Source organism: Theropithecus gelada, chromosome 2 (assembly GCF_003255815.1).
Source record: "Theropithecus gelada isolate Dixy chromosome 2, Tgel_1.0, whole genome shotgun sequence".
Classification (NCBI taxonomy): Eukaryota; Metazoa; Chordata; class Mammalia; order Primates; family Cercopithecidae; genus Theropithecus; species Theropithecus gelada.
In genome coordinates this window covers 77465511-77492543 of record NC_037669.1, presented here as the reverse complement: position 1 = coordinate 77492543, position 27033 = coordinate 77465511, and the positions used below count along the sequence as shown (strand labels likewise).

The 27033-nt window shown below is 40.2% G+C and overlaps 1 protein-coding gene across 16 annotated transcripts in view; it reads right to left on the bottom strand.

The window, feature by feature from the left end:
* Positions 1-27033, bottom strand: part of CADPS (calcium dependent secretion activator) — a 489640-nt gene that overhangs the window by 232818 nt on the left and 229789 nt on the right. For all 16 annotated transcript variants that reach the window (XM_025376721.1, XM_025376726.1, XM_025376718.1 and 13 more), the window contains 2 exons: positions 25943-26176; positions 14033-14154 (listed from right to left, as the gene is read on the bottom strand). In XM_025376721.1, coding sequence (XP_025232506.1) covers positions 14033-14154; positions 25943-26176 — 356 coding nt within the window. The remainder of the gene's footprint in view (positions 1-14032; positions 14155-25942; positions 26177-27033) is intronic.

Sequence of the window (27033 nt, the reverse complement as noted above, 5' to 3'; positions counted from 1 at the left end):
ACAAATGGAGCACATTGAGATTGCTCAGTGAGACTGGGCAGTGACCTTCATTTGAGCACAATGATTTGCTTGCTGTTTGTATACAAACAGCTGAACCACATCTTAATTCCAGGCTCAAATTTAAAAGCTGCAATGAATTGTCTGAGGCTGCAAGACAGAGACAGTTTCCTAATGGTAGAAGCTGAAGGGATAGAGGTCTCCCCAAAACAAATTCAGCAAGTGACCTTCAGCCATTCACTTTCTTCCGGTATACAGGACGATATAGGTTGAGCAGATGTGATGTATTCACCAAAATAAGGTAACCAACTGTCCCAGTTTGGAATGAAAAGTCCTGGGTAAACTATAATGATTTGGTCACCCTATTCACCAACATACAGGAAGTAACTAGCTGTGAACTAATAATATCATTTCCTAGGAATTGATGCAAAAGGAATAATCATATGAGTATACAGGTTTTCATACAAGGTTATCTATCATATGCATATATCTGTGGATGGGTGTGGACATACCCACAGATACAGAAAAACAAACTGGAAAACAATGCCAAAACATATACTGTGATTATTGCTGGATATAGGGGATCATTAGTAATATTTAATTTTTCCTTACACTTTTCCTCAATATTCTGCAACAAGGATTATAACTTTTTGTTCAGAAAAACATAAAATATTATTTAAAAAATGTAGCCAATAGTACTGACCACACTACTTTATATAAAATAGTTATCAAACAAATATTCAAAGTGTATGCACAAAATATGCATTTTTCCTGCAGACTTTTTAGCAGTTGTGTCTGTTGCGAGAGTCCTGGGTCCAAGATTCCACTGTAGAGTTGGAGTCAAGCCTGATTTATTTACATGTAATTAAACATTATCCTCATGAAAGACTTCAAGTACCCAACACTGACATTATCTACAGAGAACAGCTCACTCACTCAGTGGGACTGGGCTCACTGTAGGTTATTTCTCAAAATAGTTTCCCGTTAATAATACCTCCCTACCCAGCAGCGAGCATGACCACAAGCACAGTGCAATCTGACTTATAAACCAAGCAGGAAATGAAATCTAGAAGGGGAAGGGAATGCGTTTTCTTTTTTTGGTTTGGTGTCAATGTCACCCTGATGTCAGCATGTAACATTCTGTAAAAGACACGTCTCTGCTAAAGTGGAAAAAGAACAAATTTGGTACAGCTGTAGAACAATCATTGTGGGGAATAAATCGGCCAGCTTGAGAATTCACTGCCCCAGTTCACAGCTGTACATCCACTACCCACATGGTTGCGAGAGATGCCAGGTGACTTCAACTCACTCAAGGTCATTCACCGAGACGCTAGCACTACAACTTACAAAGTGGCAAGCAGTGTGTGCAGAGCAGCATTTGGTGGTAATAAACAATTGCAAATCCGGAGAGATGAGCCAAGTGTTGTCCACTGCTAGAATGCAACCTCCAGAGGGCATAGTACCACTCTTGGAAAAAGAGCAGACAATGGGAATGAAAAGGAGAGAGTTTGGGCTCTACATCCCAATGTATCTTGAACCTGTCCCTCTCACTTGCTTTCCTCTGCCATCATCGACCACCATCCTCTCTTACATGATGACAGCCACAGCCTCCCAACTGGTGTCCCCACTCCCATTGCTGCTCATGCCTCATGCAGTCATTCTCCACATAGCAGCCACACTGATCTGTTAAATACATAAATCCAACCAGGTTACTTTGGGACATAAAACCCAAACCTCCTGCCTTGACCTCCAGATTCTGTGGGATCTGGCCCCGCCAGCCTTGCTGACTTGCTGTTTTCTCCTTTCCCTCTCCCTGTGCTCCACACTCAGGTCTTTTTCTTGCCCTTCACAGGCACCTTCTTGCCATAGGGTCCTGGGACTTGGCGCTTCTCTCTGCTCACCATGCTCTTTACATAACTAGCTCCCTCTTGTTTAGGTTTAAGGGCAAATGCCACCTCTTGGGGATATTCTCTGACCCCTCTAATTAAAACAGCTTCTCCCCAACTTGGTAAATCTCCACCAAATCACCACCCTACATCTTTGCTTCACAGCAGTGGTGGAGGGGCCCTGAACCCACATTTTGTCTGAATGCTAAATAGGTTGAGGATTAAAAATGAATATTTGGCCAAAGCCAAATATGGATGTCACTGAATAAACTTCTGAGGGTACAAGAATAAACTGAAATTAACACTTTAGTTATTATTACAATGTTATTATTAAAAACTTAATTAGCTTAAATTTAAACTTTTGTTACTTCCCCCTGCTGCCTCTATACAACATATTTAGGACAGACGCCAAATATATATCTACTTTGACTTGAGCTTGGTGGGAAGTGAAATATTTTGGGGCCAGCTCTTTCAGTATGGCCAATTTTTGACAGTGACATTGACAGTGAGTTGTTAAGCTTTTTCTCCTTCCAGAGAGGAGGGAATTAAGGTAAGCCTTATCTTATTTCATTTAATATGATGAATGCTAGTGCCTCAGACAGGTCTAGAGAGATTAACATTATGATATAACCTCATCTTTACCTTTCTGCTTTGCATCATTATTTAAATTTTTTTGAAGATTTCTTGGCTCAAAAGTGACATAACATTCTTCTTAAAGATATCAAGTTGTATTCTTTTACTATGTATCTTCTTATTCATTTGTTTATACATATAAAATAGTTTTAATGAAAATTTTTTACATGTTAAGATGCTGATATATATTTGTCTATATTTTTGGAGCTCCACTAATATAATTCAACATATAAAGCACATATGAAGATTTTTTACCCGAACGTGCATTTGGAACACTCACCTATTTTAAAAATGAATATTCAGATATTAACACTAAGTCAGAATGATATGCCTTGCTTGTGTTACAGACATTATCACATTGATTGGGTATGATGATTATCTATGTGTTTCCATGATCACTGAGCATGCACAAGCCCAGAAATTTCAGAAATGACTTTGAAGTAACACTTGACTATTTGGTCTCCCAAAGGCAAGTTGAAGACAAAGGTATATAAGAGATATTAACTGAATAATAAGACCAAAGCCAAACTTGAAGGTATCTCCACCCAATGACTTAAATGTGCCTTGTATATTGTTTGTGCCATTAGATTGTGGGTGCCATAACAGCTACATTTCTGCTTTTGTTCACTGTTGTAGCCCCAGTGCCTCAAAGGCACAGTGTTTATAGCACACGGCAGCCACCCAGATAAGTGAGATGAAGGAAGGGCTGACTGAAGGAACCCAGGAGTCTGGCCAGTAGCATCTTACGCACTTCTCTCTGTGATTTGATTCTCCCCCTGATTTATAAGTGTTTGTGAGATCTGCGTGGGATGCTTGGTTCTGATTACAAATGACAAAAATTGCACACTGAGTTCTTCTAGAGGCTGCCATTTCTAGAGACCAGGCTGTTTTTGAGATTCATTTCATTTGAGGTCTCTTTAAAGCAGGAAGGTAAAAGAGAGAGAAACATTTTCTAGGTTCCAAGACTTGCTACATTTGGCTCAACAGAAAATCACCTAATTCTGCTCTTGGGGTAGAAATAGGTTGAGTGATTTGACACAGCAGGGAGAAAAACAAGGTGACATCACATGGCAGGGCAGAACTGGGACATCACACCCAGAGCCTCCTGCCTCTAATAGTCCTCAATGATTGATCCCACAACTCTATTGTACTACTGCATGTATAAAGTCACGGGAGACAAGAGCCCTCTTTTCGTTTCTTCCCTCTCTAGTAAATTTACAGAAGAAGAACATCCAAAACAAAACCCTGCCATTATTAGATTGTATAGCATCTTACTTGCTGAAAGTCAAATTTACAGAGATTTACTTGTGTTGGATCCAGCAATTCCTTGGTGTGTATATTTGTAGGTGTGTATATGTATTTTATTCATTACTTAATAAGTGACAGTGATTTGGTGTCAAGAACTCATACAATGGATTCATTTTACTTTTCGGGCTTTCTCTGTTTTTTTTTTTTTCCCCTCCCCACATATTTTGCAGCCATCTTCTGTTCTTTTAGGTATGGAGCCTCATTTAGATGGAGAGATCTGCACTATAATTATCTTTATGGTCATCAGTACTCTAAAGAGGTTTTCAAGCCCATCACATTGGGCCCCTTCTCAGCTTTTCCATAACCCTTTACCACTTGCTGCTAAGGTTTAGCTCTGAATCAACCAACATTTATTAATCATCTTTACATGTAAGGCATTATAAGAAAACTAGCCTGATATATAGATTTTTTCCCAACTACAAGTAAGGGATCTACATATAAATGAACACATTCCAAAGGAAACTAAAAAAGGCATCTGAGAGATAAAGTGTCTTTAGCTTCTTTAGTTCACACCAACTGACTTTGATGGTCTGTGCTGTTTTCCTTTTTTACCCTGGGTCCACTGACAGCAATAATGATTAAAATAAGAATAACATCTCTTACATCTGTGCCAAGTGCTTTGCATATGTGAAATTTGAAGTGTTATTAAGCAGCCTATGGTGTAGGTATCATCAGTATTATTTTGTATGCGAAGAAACTGAGGTTCAGAAGGATTTAGTAGCTCACCCACCATAACAATGACAGTGGCACAGGTGAGATTCAAACTAGGGGTTCTATCACCCCAAAGTTTTTGCTTTTATGCCTATGCTGAACCTTTATTTTTCGTATAATTACTGAAATGTTTCCACCCAGACTGCAGCTGTTAAAGACTGCCTGAAATAGCTGCCTCTTTCCAGACCATCTAAACTGGAAGTTACGGGCTGGCATGAGAGCTTTTGAATTCTTACCAAGGAACCCAGGTGACTCTGAAGGACTCCAGAGTTTAAATAGCAGAGCCCTAGAAATTTCCAAAATCCCTGAAAATTGGCATCATGCCAAGATGCTGTATCCTCCCCGAGGGCCCACATCCATCTGCACCCTTATAGTGAGGCGAGTTCCATATCCACAGCACAGGGGCGTTGCTGGAAGATAAATAAGTAACTGACAAAAACATAGAAAGTATTACCTTAGCTGCCCTCTAGCCTCTTGAACAATGGCCCTGATCCAGAAAGAAGCCAGAACAACAGGCTTGTGGAGACCCAGGCTGTAGAGGGCTGTGCCTCTGGAGGAGGACTCATGGAGGATGCTGCCTTTTGGATTCCTCTTGCCTTTGAGAACTAGTTCTTTCATCATCAAATCAAAGGCAGTCCACCCTCAGAATATGTCCTCTGGCTCTGGAAAGCATTTTGGCAATGGTACTCACTTCTACTTTGGCAGCCTTGGTCGTTTGATTTCCAGGTGTTTGGAGTCTGGGTGTGTGGAGCTGTAGGATTTGGGGGCAGGCTTCCTAATTTCTCTGAGCTTCTCTTTTTTCCATCTATTTCTTAACAGTATCGTGTGGAATTCAGTGACATTATAGTGAGTTTTTGGCAATTAATACTATTTCCTGAGAGGTTACAATATGCTGGTCATTGAACTCAGCCCTTAACATAGATCAGATTGATTTTCAACAACAACCCCTTGGGGCAGTTGTGTTCTTGTCTTTCTTTCAAATTAAGGGAAATGGAGGCTTAATGGGGAGAAGCTACTTGGTCAAGGTTACCCAGCTGGTGAGTGGTGAATCTGTGATTTAAACCCAGGTCTGTCTGACTCTTAGCCATATGGTTCCAGCTAGTTCAGTGCCTGGTACTTAGATTTCAATAAATGATAGGGGCAGTTGTTATTGATAATGATTCCCTTGAGGATGATGATCATTATCATTAGTGTCTTTCTGGGATTGTGTAAATGTCTCAAGGGCAGAGATCCTCTTTTCAGACTCATATGTGTTACACCTCACAGTACTGATGTATGTGGGTCGAATTACGCCTGCTGAGTGTGTACACTGATGTGGAACACCTGTGCCAGTGTGTGCGTCAGCACATTCATCTCCATTTAAATACGGGCTGGGTTTTAATCCACAAAACAACTGAATTTATGGAAAGGAAATGCACACTTTTAGATAGTTTTGTTGAATATCCAATGCTAATTAAGTGACTGTTTTAGAGATCTAATTTCTTTTAGAAAGGTGAGGTGGCAGAATGGATGAAAAGTACAGACTTTGGGTTTGTCTTTTGGCTTAGCTATTAGATCTGCAAATTGACTAAATCACTTCACCTCTCTGGATTTCAATATTTCCATTAGTAAAATGGGAATAACAATAGTACCTATCTCATAGGTTAAGGCAGGGCCTTAAATAAAGTGATGACTGTGAAATACCTAGCATGGCACCTGGTCTGTAGAAGATACTGAATCAACGTTAATGATTACTGTTTTAGACCCAGGCCACCTTGTTTCCCGCTATGTCCCCTTCGCCATCCAAACAAGAATAAAGCCATGATTATAATAGTCAATAGGACTACTATCTGCCCAAGCATTATTTTAAGCATTATGTATATGGTAATTAATTTTCATAAGAATGTGGAAATGGAGGCACAAAGAGTTAAGCAGCCTGCCCACAGTCACACAGCGGAAATATGAACCCAGTGCTCTGGTTCCCAATTTTGTACTCTTGTCCATGACACTATACTGCTTCTGAACACTGATGAATCTAAATCAAGTGTCTGTTGTTTTCTTATTAGTGAGGATTTAGAATTTCTAGACCTCATTCTGTCATTACAGGCAAATAACTCTATGACATTCTTTCCTATGTTCTCCCTGATCACTAAATAACAAATACAGTAGCTTTTCACACTTGGAGAGAAATGTATTAAATTGGATTTCTGCTGAACAGTGATAGAAAAACAGTCCAGTTCTTAGATCACTCCAGATATAAGTGGCAGGTAATCTTCTCAGGCAAGGTATTAGAGAAGCTGAATCAGAAAGGAAATGACCTATAGTCACTTAGTCCCTAAGGGTTTTTAAAAAGAGTACAGCCTTGTTTCATAGCTACACAAGATTAGACTACTCATGAAATCAGAACTTTCATAGATTTTTCACGTTTAGATGGAGTGTCAATGTCTGACTGACAAACTCCAGCCACTACTTGATCATCCAATTCTGAAACTCCAACTAATTCCAGAAATTTCATCAACTCAGAGTTAGCTGCAATTCCTGAAAACTCTGTCTTAAGTTCTGTCATTATGGTTCTTCTGTGGGTCAGTTAGTTGGATGAAATAATTATAGAATTGTTGAGGTAGAAGGGACCTTGGATTCCACTTTTCAGGACTTGGAGAAGTTGGAAAGCTTGGTGGCTTACATAAGACAGGTTGGCAAATTTATGATGGAGCCGGCAGCAGAATTAGGAGCTTTCTCTCCAAAACTTGTTCCCTAGCACCTTGATTCCTTCCCACTGTCTATCCTACTGTCTGTTGTCCTACCAGTCTGCCCACCTTCACCCTTCAGCTCACAAACACACACAAACTGGTCTTAAATAAACATTGGGAATTCTGGACGAAGCATTCTGGTCTGAGAGGCAGGACAGTGTCTGAGCATCCCAAACTATGATTATAATTTTACTTCCTCCCATCCTACGTATCTTCTGGGAGCCTAGCAAAATTGAATTTCTGGGTCAGTGTTGACTTTTACCATTTATGATTTAATTAACTTGGAAAGAAATTAAACCTTTTTCCAGAAGGAAAAAACAGAAGAAATGGCATCTAAGCTCCACGTTCTCACTACATAATGTCTCTACATAAATATCTCCTGGACTGTGAACTTGAGCATGGAGTGTCAAGACAGGCAAGGAGCTGATTCTCAGGAAGCCTCATTTCCTTTCCCATTCAGTGGCCTTTGAAGTTCTCAAAAGCTACCGTGGCTCCTGGAACATAGACCATGCCCAGGCACTCAGATATTTCCAATCAACTCCCCTCCATGGGTGTACAACTTCAAAGGTCACATCTGTGTTATCCCTCAGTCTAACATTAAAACCTGGCAAATAGTATGTGCTCAATAAATACTAGTTGACCAATATATGGTTCCAAGTTCATTCCAGTCCTTAAAGATATTTCAGGTTTCAAGATGGAAATACAATCATATTTTCCCTGGCTTAAACTCTGGCAATAGCTTCTCCAGGGTCTTGGAATAAAGTTTAAACCCTTTGCATGGCCCCTAGGACCCCTAAGTTGTCTGGCCCTGCCCTGCTCTCTGCACTGTCCCTGTAAACACTCTCCCTCAATGACTGATGTCTAGGCACACTGTCCCCCTCTCTGGTTCAGGACACTTCAAGCCCCTCCCTACCTCAAAGCCTCGCACTTGCTGTTTCCTCTTCCCTATGCCCCCGTTACTCTCTATCACAGCTGCCTGCTCATTTCTTTCAGAACACAAATTATAATCTGTTGTTACCCTTATATATTCATTTGTTCATTTGTTCATTTGTTTATTGCCTGTGTCCCTTACTGGAATGTTTGATCCACAGGCCAAGGCTTGAGATATGTTATTCATAGCTGTAGCCCCAGCACTGGTTGGACCCAAGGAAATCATCTTGTGCATGCACTTGCTGAAGGAATGCAAGTATCTACCCTTTCATATCATCATATCACATCTAAATATCAAAGAAGCCATTCAGGACAGATATTCTGCCTCCTATTTAAACCATTCCAAGGCCCAGTACACAGAAAACATTTTGGTTAAATTGAAAAAGGAAGCACCATTAAGAACATAATACGTGAGGCAAGCAACTGGAGGGAACAACTTCCTTTTCTGACTTTGTAACTGACTTAATGTGGGAACAATTTAATAGAACTCCATTTCTATGAATAATTTGGGCATGATAAGCCTGGCCCATTCTGCACTCTACCATGAGGATGAATAATATATTTCACAGAAGAAAAATGTTACAGGAAGTTGTTGTGTTTTGTGTTGTTTTTGTTTTTTGTTTGTCTCATCAGATGAGATGTCGTTGAAGAACACTAGGGCCGTGACAAGATTTCCCAGTTAGGGCATTTTATTTTCTCATTTCCTTGGAAAATACCAAGTTTCCAAGTTTGGTTGTGTTTTCTAATCCCTGGTAATAATGAAATTCATATGTCACGAAGCCCATGTCCTGTCAGGAGTAATGAACTTGTTAAATAATCAAATGCCAAGTGGCATCTTTGGTTTCAATTCAGTACAGTATAATTTCAGAAACATGAGCACAATACTGGGTTGCTAATTAAACTTCCTTTCTTTTCAGCAAAATTATTTAAGTGTTCCAATATTTAATCCTTGGGGCATGGTTATTATAGAGGGTAACTTACATTGTACAAAACTACCAATACATATAATTTTGGAATATATTTTCTACTCAGGGAATATGTCAGGTTTCTTTATATCAATTTTTTTTCAAATTAACATAATTTGCCTACCATCTTCCCAATCTCTACCATTTCTATATACCAATGCAAGATACTTTCATGATTACTTTTCATCGTACTCAGGTACCACCTGTGCTATTATGTACTTAATATATTTTATTTAAATTGATTCACTTTTTAAGTGTTACTGTATTTCTTTAAAAAGGAAATCTTATGTCATCGCTACAAAAGACAAAACAGCACCACCAGCCATGAATGGAAGGTAAGCGTAATGGGATCTAAACAAGGCTATGAAATCTTAACTGGATGCTGTTGTCTGCAGAAGGCTCTGAGCCTGAGACCTGTGGAGGTGTTAATGACCTACTAGCATCATATTAAAATGTTCTCCTTGATCTTATCAGAAGAATTGAAAAATAAATGGAAAAGGAGTGCCTTTCTTTTCACATAATTTCATCTCATGATGCCATGTTCTGGTATTACTTAACATAATCTCTGTTCTTAGTAAAGGTAAGAGTGCCACCCTTTGAAATACATTACCTTAGAGCAAGAACAGCCCTCTGCTCTTGTTCAAAGAAAGTGGGAAAATATATTCCAAATGCTTTGGAATCCCCAAAGCATTTCCCTTCTCCATCTCCATGCCTTCCTGAGGCTGCTGACCTAATGGCAGGATTTGAAGCACTTCTGCCTAAGTATCCCCATCGGTTTCCCATCAGAAGCAAAAACAACCTGTTGCAAATGGAGACCGTATTGTAAAATAAATACATCTCATGAAAACTTGATCATACATTCTCCTGGCTTTCTATGTTAAAAACGCAGGAGAGGAGGACAACAGAATTGAGAGGACATAGTCTGCTTGAAAATAACTCAACAGGTATCAAACAGATTGATCAAGTGAAGGATGAATATAGGCCACAATTTAGCTGAGAGTATAAGAGGCTGCCCCGCCTTCACCTCACACACCATTTTTTCCAACCACAAAGTATTAATATATTTAACTAATGAACACAGTGTTATTATATTATACAACTGATCCAATATGACCATGCTGAGCAGGGTCCTGGCTATAAGTGAAGAGATGGCACTCTTAAAGGAGGGGAAGGATGGGAAATGTCGATTCCATACATGAGGATTCCAAATAATATACTCTTAGACAAACTGGATTATGTTATGTATGCCTGAATTTTTGGCTATACTTGAGAAAAAAAAGACAACAGCCAAATTCCTTGTAGACATGCGCTATGGTACAATGTTAGGGTTCCAGTTATGGGGTGTAGTACTTGGTAGCAGCAACCATGGAATTTGAGTAATAAACAAAACACGCTCGAATGGAGTTTTGGTTTTAGAATATATAAATAAAGCATGGGCACCAGCTGGCTGTAAAAATAGTCAAAGACAAGATTTAGAAGATGAATAGGGCAGGAAAAGGGCTAAGCTTGTCAGAGGATGAAGTGGAGTTATTAGGACAAATTAAAGATAATCCCTGAAAGGAAAATTTCTAGAATAATCAAAATCAAGTAGCAGAGATGACAGGTGGAGATTAGTAATAGGAGAAAGTGTAAGTGGGAGGGGAGAGAGTGGAGAAAAGGAGAAGAAATAAAGCTTCAAAGAAAAGAGATGATGAAGAGGCTTCTGAGTAAGTTAAAACTAGGGAGGCAGGAAGAAAATGGAACTGCACAAACAGTCTGGTTCATCCTAACAGATAAAACTGGAGGCAAGCCACGTGAAGTGGCCCATGCCTGAATCCCAGTACTTTGGGAGGCTGAGGCGGGAGCAGGTCACTTGAGCCCAACAGTTCGAGACGACCAGCCTGGGCAACATGGTAAAACTCTGTCTCCACAAAAATATACAAAAATTAGCTGGGTGTTGTGGTGTATGCCTGTAGTCCCAGCCACTCAGGAGAGTGAGGTGGGAGGATCACCTGAGTCCAGGTTGGCCAAGGCTGCAGTGAGTTGTGATCGCACCACTGTACTCCAGCCTGGGTGACAGAGTAAGACTCTGTCTCAAAAGACAAAACAAAACAAAACCCAAACCCCAAAACAGAACAAAACAAAACAACTTGGAGGCAGAGGAAAACTACTGGAAGTGAACTGTGACAAAGAAAAATGGTTAAAAAGAGTATTGAGTACAGACTTGTGGATTTAGAAGGAAAATAAGTAAAGGATATAGGAGAGTCTATATGTAAAGGACAGACGGGAAGACACATGAGTGTTGTACATTTCAAGCTTCCGGTATATCCCTTTGGGATACTATAGAAATGGAAAATACAGGGCACTTGTACTCCTTCCTCTCCCAGGGCAGATATTACAAGTTGACCTTGGCACTATTTTCCTCTGAGTATGGATTTGGCCTCGAACGCTTCTCAGTACAGCACTTTAGGTAGCTACCACTGATTGATTTGACTTGACCCTGGTCACGAAACCTGAATCCTTAAGGTATTACAAAACAAACAAATCAACAAACTTATTGACTGAAGAGGAATCAAAAATGTATACTTCTTGCTGGAAAAGCAAAATGTTTCAATGTGAGCTGTTTCTGTTTATAGACATCATAATCCACATGTGTAGTTATGAGTAAGTATGTGTATGAAACATGAATATTTCAAGCAGGTAGGCCCAAGTATTCTGTAATTATTTGTAATCTGAAATTCTGTTTTAACTATTTACAAGCACAGGAAAATCAACTCATCATTTACCCTGGTAACTGAAACCATTGCATCTGATCAAATGTTACAAACTGTGTTTTGAATTATAATAGCTCATATGAAACAACAGTCTGTTAGAATAATCAGAACTTTCTCCTTCCTTCTCAATGTTATAACACCATATTGGGCCCAGCATCTTAAAAAGTAGGCAGAAATACCAAATAGGTTATTCTTCTCCCATATATCATACATTTTTAAAAAGCACAAATAAATAGTGCAGTATAACATAAGAGCATGGAAAATGATCAGACCATTTGAGGAATAACTAGGATTTCATCAATGGCAGTAAAAAAGAAACCACATTCATTGTCACTTGGAAACTCAATTGTAAAAAAAGGGAGGAAGGGTGGTGTGTGACAAGGTGCACTGGTTTCCATTTCCTCTTGTACACACTCATTAATTTCTCCCAGCGTCTGAGCATCTAAGGCTTTTGCCTATTCATGCAAAGAGCCACTTGAAGGCATACAATGCCCTCAGATTTTCTCTAGTCCAGGAAACACTCAGCGCTTTCTTTGAACTATTTTGTTTGAACATCCTGGTAAGTTATTCATGTTCTGCCAAACAGCTCATAATGCTCTGGGGGAGGAGAGGCAGTGAGCTACTGTTCAGGGTTTCTCTTTTGATGACTCTCTTATGAATTAACACCAACACAAAAAGATGCTCATTAGTCTAGATGGGCTTACTGAGATAGAAAAGGAAGGGAGAGAAAAGTAGTGGGTAGGGAGGGAAGGGAGCAATGATCTCTCAAGAATCTTTGAGGTCTGAGAGTCTATTGACCCTAATGAACGAACCCATTATTGCTCCTGTGGACCATTGAAACAGGACCCTAACTGACCTCCTGCACAACTCTGCCCACCCACTCCCCACCCACCTCAGCGAGAGTCATCTTTTCAAAATACATCTCCACTTCATGTTTTCTTTGCCAAGGCCCAACAACTTCCCCATGGTATGGCCCTGCCTGCCTCTCTGGCAGCTTATGGCACCCCTTATTCTCCAAACTCCAGCCCCATTGGCCACCTTTTAATTTCTCCTTGCCCAGGGCCTTTGCTAACCACAAGACCTTTGCACAAGCTGTTTACTCTGCCTAGAATGCTCTCCACCCATCCCCACTCTCATTGCTCAACTTTAATAATATTAGCTCAGATACCCTCATATGTCCTAAGGAAGGCCTATTCTGCATCTGTTCTCACAAACTGGTTCAGGTCCCTCCCGCTATCTCCTCTCAAAGCGTCCTTTGTCAGCATTTATAACTATCTGTAATTATATATTTGTGCCATTACTTTTCTGATGGTCCCACGAAACTGTGAGCTGTGGAGGGCTACACCAGTGACTACTTTCCTTTCCACCATGCACTAATACCTTGTACACACACATAGTAAGCATTTGACACAATTATATTGACCCAATGAATTAATGTATTATGTAACATACTACCTTGCTAATACATTCAGAACTATGACATATAGGAAAAAAATTAGACAAAAACCTAAATATCGTATGTTCTCACTAATAAGTGGGATCAAAGCTTTAAGAATGCAAAGGCATAAGAATGATACAATGGACTTTGGGGACTCAGGGGGAAAGAGTGGGAAGGGGGTAAGGGATAACAGACTACAAATTGGGTTCAGTGTATACGGCTCAGGTGATGACACCAAAATCTCCCAAATCACCACTGAAGAACTTACCAATATAACCAAATACCACCTATTCCCCAAAAATCTATGGAAATAAAAAAAAAAAACTTTAAGTCTTATACTGAAAACCAAATATTTAGAAAATTTAATAAAGTAAACTTATATCAAACGTTCCTGCACATTATACTGATGAATGGAAATTGTGACTAATCTCTCGAGGGTGAATACTTAAAACCACCAGAAAGGAGACTGCTTCTTTAATTTTCTGTTCTCTGCTTTGAAGGAACTAGAATCTTTGCTATGGCTGCCAAATAAAAAGGTAGGCAAATCATCTTTTGAAAAATAATCAAGGTTTATGTCTTCTAGGATCTCCTGGGTAAACCAGATCTTTACCTCGGAGTTGGCCAAAATGGAACTAATGGCAGCAACCCTCTATAAGATGGACCCTGGAGAAACATAACTTACGTTGGTTTAGAAGCCTCGGCCTGATCAGTCTGTAGTTTCTCTCCTCCTTCCACCTCCATTGTACAATATACGATGCGATTTGGAGCCAAAGATTTCAGGCCTTGGACTTCCATGATTACCACCTGAAAAGATAATTCCACATAATCGAGGTTATTGGCAAGGCCCCTGGCAGCATCACCCAGAGGAAAATACATAAATGGGAAGCTACAGAGAATACCAACAGGTATCTGATGGCTTCTATTAGGTTTGTACCAGTCATGCTGGGACCAGTCTAGCACGAAAATGCAATTCCTCATAGTGTAGCTGATTGCCTGCCAGACAGAAAGACAAGGCTCACTAATTCAAATGCTCACAGGGGTCAGACAGGCATATAAAATGGGCTACTCTTTCTGTGTTAAGCAAATAAGATCAGTTTTTCACTTCTACCAAGAAATAGGCTCTTCTTTTCTTTTTTTTCTTTTTCTTTTTGAAATGGAGTCTCACTTTTTTTTTTTTTTTAGAGTGTGGGGTGGGAAATCAGGGGTCTCACAGCCTTCAGAGCTGAGAGCCTCGAACAGATTTACCCACATATTTATTGACAGTAAGCCAGTGATAAGCATTGTTTCTATAGAGTATAGATGAACTAAAAGCATTTCTTTTTTTTTTTATTATTATACTTTAAGTTCTAGGGTACATGTGCATAACGTGCAGGTTTGTTACATATGTATACTTGTGCCATGTTGGTGTGCTGCACCCATCAACTCGTCAGCACCCAACAACGCATCATTTACATCAGGTATAACTCCCAATGCCATCCCTCCCCTCGCCTCCCTCCCCATAATAGGCCCCAGTGAGTGATGTTCCCCTTCCAGAGTCCAAGTGATCTCATTGTTCAGTTCCCACCTATGAGTGAGAACATGCGGTGTTTGGTTTTCTGTTCTTGCGATAGTTTGCTGAGAATGATGGTTTCCAGCTGCATCCATGTCCCTACAAAGGACACGAACTCATCCTTTTTTATGGCTGCATAGTATTCCATGGTGGATATGTGCCACATTTTCTTAATCCAGTCTGTCACTGATGGACATAAGCCAGACTATTTTTAAAGAAAATAAAAACCTGGCCAGGCACGTTGGCTCATGCCTGTAATCCCAGCATTTTGGGGAGGCCGAGGTGGGAGGATTGCCTGAGGTCAGGAGTTTGAGACCAGTCTAGCCAACATGGTAAAACTCTGTCTCTACTAAAAATACAAAAAAAAAACCCCAAAAATTAGCTGGGCATGGTGGCGTATGCCTGTAATCCCAGCTACTGTAAAAGTGTTCCTATTTCTCCACATCCTCTCCAGCACCTGTTGTTTCCTGACTTTTTAATGATTGCCATTCTAACTGGTGTGAGATGATATCTCATTGTGGTTTTGATTTGCATTTCTCTGATGGCCAGTGATGACGAGCATTTTTTCATGTGTCTGTTGGCTGTATGCATGTCTTCTTTTGAGAAATGTCTATTCATATCCTTTGCCCACTTTTTGATGGGGTTGTTTTTTTCTTGTAAATTTGTTTGAGTTCTTTGTAGGTTCTGAATATTAGCCCTTTGTCAGATGAGTAGATTGCAAAAATTTTCTCCCATTCTGTAGGTTGCCTGTTCACTCTGATGGTAGTTTCTTTTGCTGTGCAGAAGCTCTTTAGTTTAATTAGATCCCATTTGTCAATTTTGGCTTTTGTTGCCATTGCTTTTGGTGTTTTAGACATGAAATCCTTGCCCATGCCTATGTCCTGAATGGTATAACCTAGGTTTTCTTCTAGGATTTTTATAGTATTAGGTCTAACATTTAAGTCTCTAATCCATCTTGAATTAATTTTCGTATAAGGAGTAAGGAAAGGATCCAGTTTCAGCTTTCTACTTATGGCTAGCCAATTTTTCCAGCACCGTTTATTAAATAGGGAATCCTTTCCCCATTTCTTGTTTTTGTCAGGTTTGTCAAAGATCAGATGGCTATAGATGTGTGGTATTATTTCTGAGGACTCTGTTCTGTTCCATTGGTCTATCTCTCTGTTTTGGTACCAGTACCATGCTGTTTTGGTTACTGTAGCCTTGTAGTATAGTTTGAAGTCAGGTAGCGTGATGCCTCCAGCTTTGTTCTTTTGACTTAGGATTGTCTTGGCAATGAGGGCTCTTTTTTGGTTCCATATGAACTTTAAAGCAGTTTTTTCCACTTCTGTGAAGAAACTCATTGGTAGCTTGATGGGGATGGCACTGAATCTATAAATTACCTTGGGCAGTATGGCCATTTACACGTTATTGATTCTTCCTATCCATGAGCATGGTATGTTCTTCCATTTGTTTGGGTCCTCTTTTATTTCACTGAGTAGTGGTTTGTAGTTCTCCTTGAAGAGGTCCTTTACATCCCTTGTCAGTTGGATTCCTAGGTATTTTATTCTCTTTGAAGCAATTGTGAATGGAAGTTCATTCATGATTTGGCTCTCTGTCTGTTACTGGTGTATGAGAATGCTTGTGATTTTTGCACATTGATTTTGTATCCTGAGACTTTGCTGAAGTTGCTTATCAGCTTAAGGAGATTTTGGGCTGAGATAATGGGGTTTTCTAAATATACAATCATGTCATCTGCAAACAGGGACAATTTGATTTCTTCTTTTCCTAACTGAATACTCTTGATTTCTTTCTCTTGCCTGATTGCCCTAGCCAGAACTTCCAATACTATGTTGAATAGGAGTGGTGAGAGAGGGCATCCCTGTCTTGTGCCAGTTTTCAAAGGGAATGCTTCCAGTTTTTGCCCTTTCAGTATGATATTGGCTGTGGGTTTGTCATAAATAGCTGTTATTATTTTGGGATACATTCCATCAATACTGAATTTTTTGAGAGTTTTTAGCATGAAGGGCTGTTGAATTTTGTCAAAGGCTTTTTCTGCATTTATTGAGATAATCATGTGGTTTTTGTCTTTGGTTCTGTTTATATGCTGGATTACGTTTATTGATTTGTATATGTTGAATCAGCCTTGCATCCCAGGGATGAAGCCCACTTGATCATGGTGGATAAGCTTTTTGATGTGCTGCTGGATTCGGTTAGCCAGTATTTTATTGAGGATTTTTGCATCGATGTTCATGAGGGATATTGGACTAAAATTCTCTTTTTTTGTTGTGTCTCTGCCAGGCTTTGGTATCAGGATGATGCTGGCCTCATAAAATGAGTTAGCAAGGATTCCTTCTTTTTCTATTGATTGGAATAGTTTCAGAAGGAATGGTACCAGCTCCTCCTTGTACCTCTGGTAGAATTCATCTGTGAATCCATCTGGTCCTGGACTTTTTTTGGTTGGTAGGCTATTAATTATTGCCTCAATTTCAGAGCCTGCTATTGGTCTATTCAGGGATTCAACTTCTTCCTGGTTTAGTCTTGGGAGAGTGTAAGTGTCCAAGAAATTATCCATTTCTTCTAGATTTTCTAGTTTATTTGCGTAGAGGTGTTTATAGTATTCTCTGATGGTATTTTGTATTTCTGTGGGGTCAGTGGTGATATCCCCTTTATCATTTTTTATTGCATCTATTTGATTCTTCTCTCTTTTCTTCTTTATTAGTCTTGCTAGCGGTCTATCAATTTTGTTGATCTTTTCAAAAAACCAACTACTGGATTCATTGATTTTTTGGAAGGTTTTTTGTGTCTCTATCTCCTTCAGTTCTGCTCTGATCTTAGTTATTTCTAGCCTTCTGCTAGCTGTGTTCGCTCTTGCTTCTCTAGTTCTTTTAATTGCGATGCTAGAGTGTCAATTTTAGATCTTTCCAGCTTTCTCTTGTGGGCATTTAGTGCTATAAATTTCCCTCTACACACTGCTTTAAATGTGTCCCAGAGATTCTGCTATGTTGTGTCTTTGTTCTCATTGGTTTCAAAGAACATCTTTATTTCTGCCTTAATTTCGTTATGTACCCAGTAGTCATTCAGGAGCAGGTTGTTCAGTTTCCATGTAGTTGAGTGGTTTTGATTGAGTTTCTTAGTCCTGAGTTCTAGTTTGATTGCACTGTGGTCTGAGAGACAGTTTGTTATCATTTCCATTCTTGTATATTTGCTGAGGAGTGCTTTACTTCCAACTATGTGGTCAATTTTGGAGTAAGTATGATGTGGTGCTGAGGAGAATGTATATTCTGTTGATTTGGGGTGGAGAGTTCTGTAGATGTCTATTAGGTCCACTTGGTACAGAGATGAGTTCAATTCCTGGATATCCTTGTCAACTTTCTGTCTCGTTGATCTGTCTAATGTTGACAGTGGGGTGTTGAAGTCTCCCATTATTATTGTATGGGAGTCTAAGTCTCTTTGTAAGTCTCTAAGGACTTGCTTTATGAATCTGGGTACTCCTGTATTGGGTGCATATATATTTAGGATAGTTAGCTCTTCCTGTTGAATTGATCCCTTTATTATTATGTAATGGCCTTCTTTGTCTCTTTTGATCTTGGATGGTTTAAAGCCTGCTTTATCAGAGAGTAGTATTGCAACCCCTGCTTTTTTTGGTTCTCCATTTGCTTGGTAGATCTTCCTCCATCCCTTTATTTTGAGGCTATGTGTGTCTCTGCATGTGAGATGGGTCTCCTGAATACAGCACACTGATGGGTCTTGACTCTTTATCCAGTTTGCCAGTCTGTGTCTTTTCATTGGACCATTTAGTCCATTTACATTTAAGGTTAATATTGTTATGTGTGAACTTGATCCTGTCATTATGATATTAACTGGTTATTTTGCTCATTAGTTGATGCAGTTTCTTCCTAGCATCGATGGTCTTTACATTTTGGCATGTTTTTGCAATACCTGGTACCAGTTGTTCCTTTCCATGTTTAGTGCTTCCTTCAGGGTCTCTTGTAAGGCAGGCCTGGTGGTGACAAAATCTCTAAGCATTTGCTTATCTGTAAAGGATTTTATCTCTCCTTCACTTATGAAACTTAGTTTGGCTGGATGTGAAATTCTGGTTGAAAATTCTTTTCTTTAAGAATGTTGAATATTGGCCCCCACTCTCTTCTGGCTTGTAGAGTTTCTGCCGAGAGATCTGCTGTTAGTCTGATGGGCTTCCCTTTGTGGGTAACCCAACCTTTCTCTCTGGCTGCCCTTAACATTTTTTCCTTCATTTCAACTTTGGTGAATCTGACAATTATGTGTCTTGGAGTTGCTCTTCTCCAGGAGTATCTTTGTGGCATTCTCTGTATTTCCTGAATTTGAATGTTGGCCTGCCTTACTAGGTTGGGGAAGTTCTCCTGGATGATATCCTGAAGAGTGTTTTCCAACTTGGTTCCATTTTCCCCCTCACTTTCAGGAACTGCAATCAGATGTAGATTTGGTCTTTTCACATAATCCCATACTTCTTGAAGGCTTTGTTCATTTCTTTTTTCTCTTTTTTCTTTAGACTTCTCTTCTCGCTTCATTTCATTCATTTGATCCTCAATCGCTGATACTCTTTCTTCCAGTTGATCGAGTCGGTTACTGAAGCTTGTGCATTTGTCACATATTTCTCGTGTCATGGTTTTTATCTCTGTCAGTTCGTTTATGGCCTTCTCTGCATTGATTGTTCTAGTTATCCATTCTTCCATTCTTTTTTCAAGATTTTTAGTTTCTTTGTGCTGGGTATGTAATTCCTCCTTTAGCTCTGAGAAGTTTGATGGACTGAGGCCTTCTTCTCTCAACTCGTCAAAGTCATTCTCCATCCAGCTTTGATCCGTTGCTGGCGATGAGCTGCGTTCCTTTGGAGGGGGAGGTGTGCTCTTATTTTTTGAATTTCCAGCTTTTCTGCCCTGCTTTTTCCCTGTCTTTGTGGTTTTATCTGCCTTTGGTCTTTGATGATGGTGACGTACTGGTGGGGTTTTGGTGTGGGTGTCCTTCCTGTTCGCTAGTTTTCCTTCTAACAGTCAGGACCCTCAGTGGTAGGTCTGTTGGAGATTGCTTGAGGTCCACTCCAGACCCTGTTTGCCTGGGTATCAGCAGCAGAGGCTGCAGAAGATAGAATATTGCTGAAGAGCGAGTGTACCTGTCTGATTCTTGCTTTGGAAGCTTCATCTCAGGGGTGTACCCTGCTGTGTGAGGTGTGGGGTGTCAGTCTGCCCCTAGTGGGGGATGTCTCCCAGTTAGGCTACTCAGGGGTCAGGGACCCACTTGAGCAGGGAGTCTGTCCATTCTCAGATCTCAACCTCTGTGTTGGGAGATCCAATGCTCTCTTCAAAGCTGTCAGACAGGGTCGTTTGCATCTGCAGAGGTTTCTGCTGCTTTTTTTGTTTGTTTGTTTAGCTGTGCCCTGTCCCCAGAGGTGGAGTCTACAGAGACAGGCAGGCCTCCTTGAGCTGCTGTGGGCTCCGCCTAGGTCGAGCTTCCCAGTGGCTTTGTTTACCTACTTAAGCCTCAGCAATGGGGGGCACCCCTCCCCCAGCCTCGCTGCTGCCTTGCAGTTAGATCACAGACCGCTGTGGTAGCAATGAGGGAGGCTCCGCTGGTGTGGGACCCTCCTGGCCAAGTGTGGGATATAATCTCCTAGTGTGCCATTTGCAAAGACCCTTGGTAAAGCGCAGTATTGGGGTGGGAGTTACCCAATTTTCCAGGTGTTGTGTGTCTCAGTTCCCCTGGATAGGAAAAGGGATTCCCTTCCCCCTGGTGCTTCCCAGGTGAGGCGATGCCTCGCCTTGCTTCAGCTCTTGCTGGTCAGGCTGCAGCAGCTGACTAGCACCAATTGTCCGGTACTCCCTAATGAGATAAACCCGGTACCTCAGTTGAAAATGCAGAAATCACCGTCTTCTATGTCGCTTGTGCTGGGAGCTGGAGACTGGAGCTGTTCCTATTCAGCCATCTTGCTCCGCCCCTGGAGTCTCACTCTTTCACCCAGACTGGAGTGGTGCAGTGGCATGATCTCGGCTCACCTCAACCTCCACCTCCCTGGTTCAAGCAATTCCCTTGTCTCAGTTACCCGAGTAACTGGGATTACAGGCACATGCCACCATGCCTAGCTAATTTTTTTTTTTTTTTTGTATTTTTAGTAGAGACAGAGTTTTACCATGTTGGCTAGACTGGTCTTAAACTCCTGACCTCAGGCAATCCTCCCACCTCGGCCTCCCAAAGTGCTGGGATTGCAGGCATGAGCCAATGTGCCCCACCAGGTTCTTATTTTCTTTAAAAATAGTCTGGTTTATGTCCATCAGTGACAGACTGGATTAAGAAAATGTGGCACATATCCACCATGGAATACTATGCAGCCATAAAAAAGGATGAGTTCATGTCCTTTGTAGGGACATGGATGCAGCTGGAAACCATCATTCTCAGCAAACTATCGCAAGAACAGAAAACCAAACACCGCATGTTCTCACTCATAGGTGGGAACTGAACAATGAGATCACTTGGACTCTGGAAGGGCAACATCACACACTGGGGCCTATTATGGGGAAGGGGAAAAGGGAGGGATGGCATTGGGAGTTATACCTGATGTAAATGACGAGTTGATGGGTGCTGACGAGTTGATGGGTGCAGTACACCAACATGGCACAAGTATACATATGTAACAAACCTGCACGTTGTGAACATGTACCCTAGAACTTAAAGTATGAAAAAAAAATAGTCTGGCTTTTGGTTCAGCACTTAAAAGAGACACAGGCTCATAAATTCACTTTTTTCTTCACAATAAGATAAGTAGTAGTGCAAATACTAAAATAAAGGGCAAGTACTATTCAGCATTAGATTCAGAGCTGCAATAGGGAGTAGTGGGGACCATGGCAAACTGGAGAGCACATGCTTCTTCTAAAGGGAGCAGCTACCAGTTACAACCCATTGTTGCCTTGTCTTTTCTCAGTTTAGAGTTACCAGATACTCCAATTTTGCCTTCCAGAAAATGGAAAACTGAATCAGAGTCACAGTGAGAAAGCTGATTTTGAAATGTTGACAATAATTCAAATAGGGAAAAATAAAATACACAAACTCTGTACAGGCCAATATTATTGAGTCAAAACAAAAACATGTCTGCAGCTGCATAGTCTGTGGTCCAGATTGAGAGAAAAAGCTAGTGTCATGACAGACCAAGATGTATCATTTACAGTTTCTGGCACTTCCTACCACCTCCCCAAACTCCACGTAATCACCTACTATTCTGATATTTAGCAGTATACCTTGTCACGAGAGAATGGGGAGGGAGAAGAATGAGCAAAGTAGAGAAGAAAGAGATCGATTAAAAAATCTGAAACAAATGACTCACATCAGAGATATACAATTAGTCATTATATATGAAAAAATCATTCAGTTGTACTCCAAAACAGGTAATGGCATTACAAAAGAAGAAGAACGTGAGTGTGCAAAAAATGTATACTTCCTTAGTGGATCAGATTCAAGAAAGTACAACAGGGTTAGCACTGAACCAGGATTTCACAAGTCACAGTTTTGCTACTGGTTCTCAAACTTAATGTGAATCAGAATCACTTACAGGGCTTGTTAAACTAAAGACTGCTAGGCTCTATGATCCCCAGAGTTTCTAATCAGTAGGCCTGGGTTGGAGCCTAGGACTTTCCATTTCTAACAATTTTCCTGGTGATGCTGATGCTGCTGACCCAGAAGCCATACTTTCAGAACCATTGTACTACTCGTGTGATGCTGGGCAAATGATTTGATGTTGAAGTCACTTCATTTTTTTTTTTTCAAATCTCCAGGCCTTCAGTTTCCTGATCTGTAAAGTGGGGGTAATAATATGTATCCTGCGGCTGCTGTGTGAGGATCAAATGAGATGATGTACATAACTGAACATTTTTACACTGGGAAGAACATATGAATAGAAAGAAATGGAAGGCACAATAAAACAGCACAAATTTTGGAATTTACAATATCTGACTTCACATCCTGATTACGCATCTTCACAAGCTGTGTCATCATGTGCAGGTTTCTCAACCTCTCTGACGCTTAATTACTACACCTGCACATACCTGAAAAGACTATTGTGAAGATTCCCTGTGTTACCATGAAAAAGCACCTGGCCCATAGTGGCATTCTACAAACACTTGTTGCTTTCTGTTAGCGCATGCCCTTTGCCCAAGGCTGCTGGGCACCCTGGACCTTCCTTCCCTCACTGCAAAGTTAATTACTACCTGGTGTCCCCTCCAGCCATGAAAGTGTATAATTACATAAAATATGTCTTGCACCAAGCTGCAAATTCAAATCCTAGTCTGCCCTGATGAGATGGAGATGACAATCCTCTTTCTCCCTCTTCTTGCCTCCCCCATTGTGCCCACCAAAACGTATTCACAAACAGATGTGCAATGGTTTTTGCTGGCAGTTTTCTATGATGTGCAACTCAGTGTTCTCATTAAAAATTATTTGGGAATCCTAGGACATTTCTTTCTGTACTTTCAATTACAAGTCAAACCATTTGAATCATGTACACATAGGAATATGGACTTGTCTACATCTATATTTCAGATAATCAGCTGTGTAATATTGAGTATTGACAAAGAATTAGAAAATTACAGATTTAGCAGGGCATTGTGGTGCATGCCTACAATCCCAGCATTTTGGGAGGCTGAGGTGGATAGATAGCATGAGTCCAGGAGTTCATGAACAGCCTGAACAACATGGTAAAACCCCATCTCTACAAAAAATACAAAGATTAGCTGGGTTTGGTGGTGTGCACCTGTAGTCCCAGCTACTTGGGAGGCTGGCTGAGGTGGGAAGATCACTTGAGCCCAGGAAGTTGAGGCTGCAGTGAGCCAAGATTGCACCTGCACCACTGTACTCCTGCCTGGGCAACAGAGTGAGACCTTGTGTTGAAAAAAAAAAGAGGAAAGAAAATTACAGATTTAAAATATTCATGAAAATCAACAAACCACTTTCCCCCCCTTTCTGTAGGAGGACAAGAGGCAGTAGGGAATAAATTGACGCCTTTAATTGGCAATAATCAAATTCAGACACCTAAGAAAATACACTCAGTATCTCAGGTGGCAGTATTGCTTTTTAAAAAAGAAAGTTTCTGTGAAATTACACTGATGATTTTTTCACACACTAAGTGCTCTATATTTAATTGAATACTGCCTCTTCCAACTGCACAATACATGTTGAAAACACTAATGTGAGTATCTCCATCCAAACTTAGCACAGAAAAACAAATTACCTGCAGTTAATTCACAGCAGGCTTTAATGATGTTCTAGAAAATTGATTTAGTCTTTACACATTCTAATTAATTCCACAGAAATTTGATCTCTTCTTTTGGTCTCCCCATATCTAGGGTTATCATAAAACCCTTGTGGGGTTTTGAACTTTAGTAAGTTGCAAGTGGTTCTCAAATTTTGGAGTAGATAAGAAGTATGTAGGGGCTTGTTAAAGTATGCGGTCCAGGGCTGAACCCTGTCTAGAATTTTTTTTTCTGATGACTTTATTGAGGCATGTTTTACATATCATATAACAGACCCATTTTAGATGCACAATTCAGTGATGTTGGTACATTTACTAAGTTGTGTAACCATCATCATAAATTAGTTTTAGAATATTTTTAGTTCTCCTAACAAGATTTCTTAAGCCCATTTCCACCCCCTGCCCCAGGGAACAATAATCCTCTTCCTATTTCTGTAGATTTGCCTTTAGGACCTTTTATATCAAGGGAATCATACAATATGCCATCTTTTGTGTCTGACTTTTTTTTTTAGACAGGGTCTGTCTTTGTCACCCAGGCTGGAGTACAGTGGCACGATCATGGCTCACTGCAGCCTCAATCTCCCCAGCTAAACTGATCCTCCCACCTCAACCTCCCAAGGAGCTGGGACTACAGGTGCACACCATCATACTCAGCTAATTAAAACATTTTTTTTTTTTTTTCGTAGAGATGATGTCTCATTATGTTGCCCAGGCTGGTCTTAAACTCCTGAACTCACGCAATCCTCCCACCTCAGCCTCCCAAAGTGCTGGGATTACAGACATGAGCCACCATGCCAAGCCTGGCTTTTTTCACCAGGCATATTTTTGAGGTTCATCCATGCCATGGCATATATCAGTGGGTTGTTCCTTTTAATTGCTGAGTCATATTCTATTGTATGGGTATACCACATTTTGCTAACCATTCATCAGTTGATTGACATTTAGGTTGTTTCCATTTTGGGCTATTATAAATAATGCTGCCATAAATACTTGCAGTCAAATCTTTGTGCAGACATGTGTTCTCATTTTTATTGGGTATCTGACAGTGGAGTTGCTAGATCATATGGTAGTTTTATGTTTAACTTTTTCAGAAAATGCTAACTTATTTTCCAAAGTGGCTGCACTATTTTATATTCCCATCCCCTCGAGATCCTGGCTTAGTTGGTCTGGGTGGTACCCAGCAATCTGCATAGTGAACTACCTTCCCAGGTAATTCTGACATAGGTAGATCAGAACTACTCCTTAGATTGTATACATATGAAAAGAAAATGTGTGAAGAGAAATGATAGAGAAACTTATTGACATGTTCAGCATTTTGCCACAATACTAGCCTGAATGGGTACTTACTTTGGGAGCTGAGATAAACTTAAAAAGCCTCCACCACAGGGGACTCTCTACCTTGTAGCCAACAGGAAGGATGATGGGAAAGAAAACTTACAACTCGCCACAATATGATGCTAGCTTGCCTCTCTTATACCTGTAAAACTGGTTGCCAAAATTTTTAACTTTCTAAATTATACCAGGTCTTTATAAAATCCTTGAGCACTGTTTTAAGACAGAAAGTAATGCAAGATTAAATTTAGTAGGTGGCTTTCAGATTGCATTTCCTTAAGAAAAATGTGGGCTCCTGGAGATGGGGAAATCACTTGCTGATTAGCTGACCTAAGCTTAGCATGCTGTTATTATAATAACTGCTCCTGGGGTGCAAAAGAAAAAACAAGCTGATTGTGATGCGTCTAATCACCCATGTCCTACTCGCTGTGCCAAGAAACTTTCAAGGGCTCAGGGCTTTTTACCTCCAATGAGAAAGACAGCACGACGTCTGACTTGGAGAGTTGGTTCTCACTCTCCTCGCCCATGTCGATGATGGAAGCATTGTGGCTGCGTTTGAGTTTCTGGAGCTTGAACTCCCCGCCTTTGGATACTGGCATGCTCTCCAAGTTGGCCATGAGTAGGTTGACAGATGACTTCAGCTCCTCAATGTACATGTTTTCCATTTCTTTGGATACAAACTTGGGAAATTTGCGTTCCTTGGGAAGAAAAAGAGAAGTATGAGCAGAGGAGTAAATAGGGAGCTGATTTATATAGAAGGTCTTTGTCTCATGGCTCAGAGTTAGGATCACATCTACTACTAGTGAAATTCACCCAGATTTCATGGCCTTGTGCTAGAAAAATGTTCAGCCTAGTTGAGTAGACAGCTGCCTGCCTGCTTGTTATTTATACATCCTAATAGGTAAGAAACACGTACATATAGTAAGAAACATTGAAATGCTTTATTATAGTTCTATTTTTCCCCCAGTTTTCTTCAGCAAATTTGATTTGTAGGAAGAAAAATGGGGTGTTATTTTTCAAATCTGGTTTCAGTTCAGGTTTTCTTTTTAGTAAAATGCAGTCATTTGTTTTTAAGTGAGGGAAACAGAAAGAGACCCTATTTCTGGATATCTACAGAGATTTTCTCACATGAATAATTCAAAAGAAGCTCATTTGAGATGTTTCAAACATAGTCTGTATCTATTTCTAAGAATAATAGTTACTGTTTTCAAGAAAAATTGAACCAAATTAATGAAGTGATGAAAAATTGTGATTAAAATTATTTAGAAGATAGAGCAATTTGGTATCATAACTGACCTCTATGTTTTCCTTTCTTGCTTATAAATTTAGATGTAATTGCAACATTGCTAACCATGCTATTTGTTTCTTCATACTTCTAAGTTCCCTGGAATATGCTTGGGATCAATCACCTTCCCAAACAATCATTTACTACTTGAAACATAAACTTGCCCTCCCAAGCCCTATTCCATAATTGATGGAGCGAGAAGCAAGCCAAGTCAGACTGACTTTTTTTTTTTTTTTTTTTTTTTGAAGTGACAGAAAAATCCAACTCAAA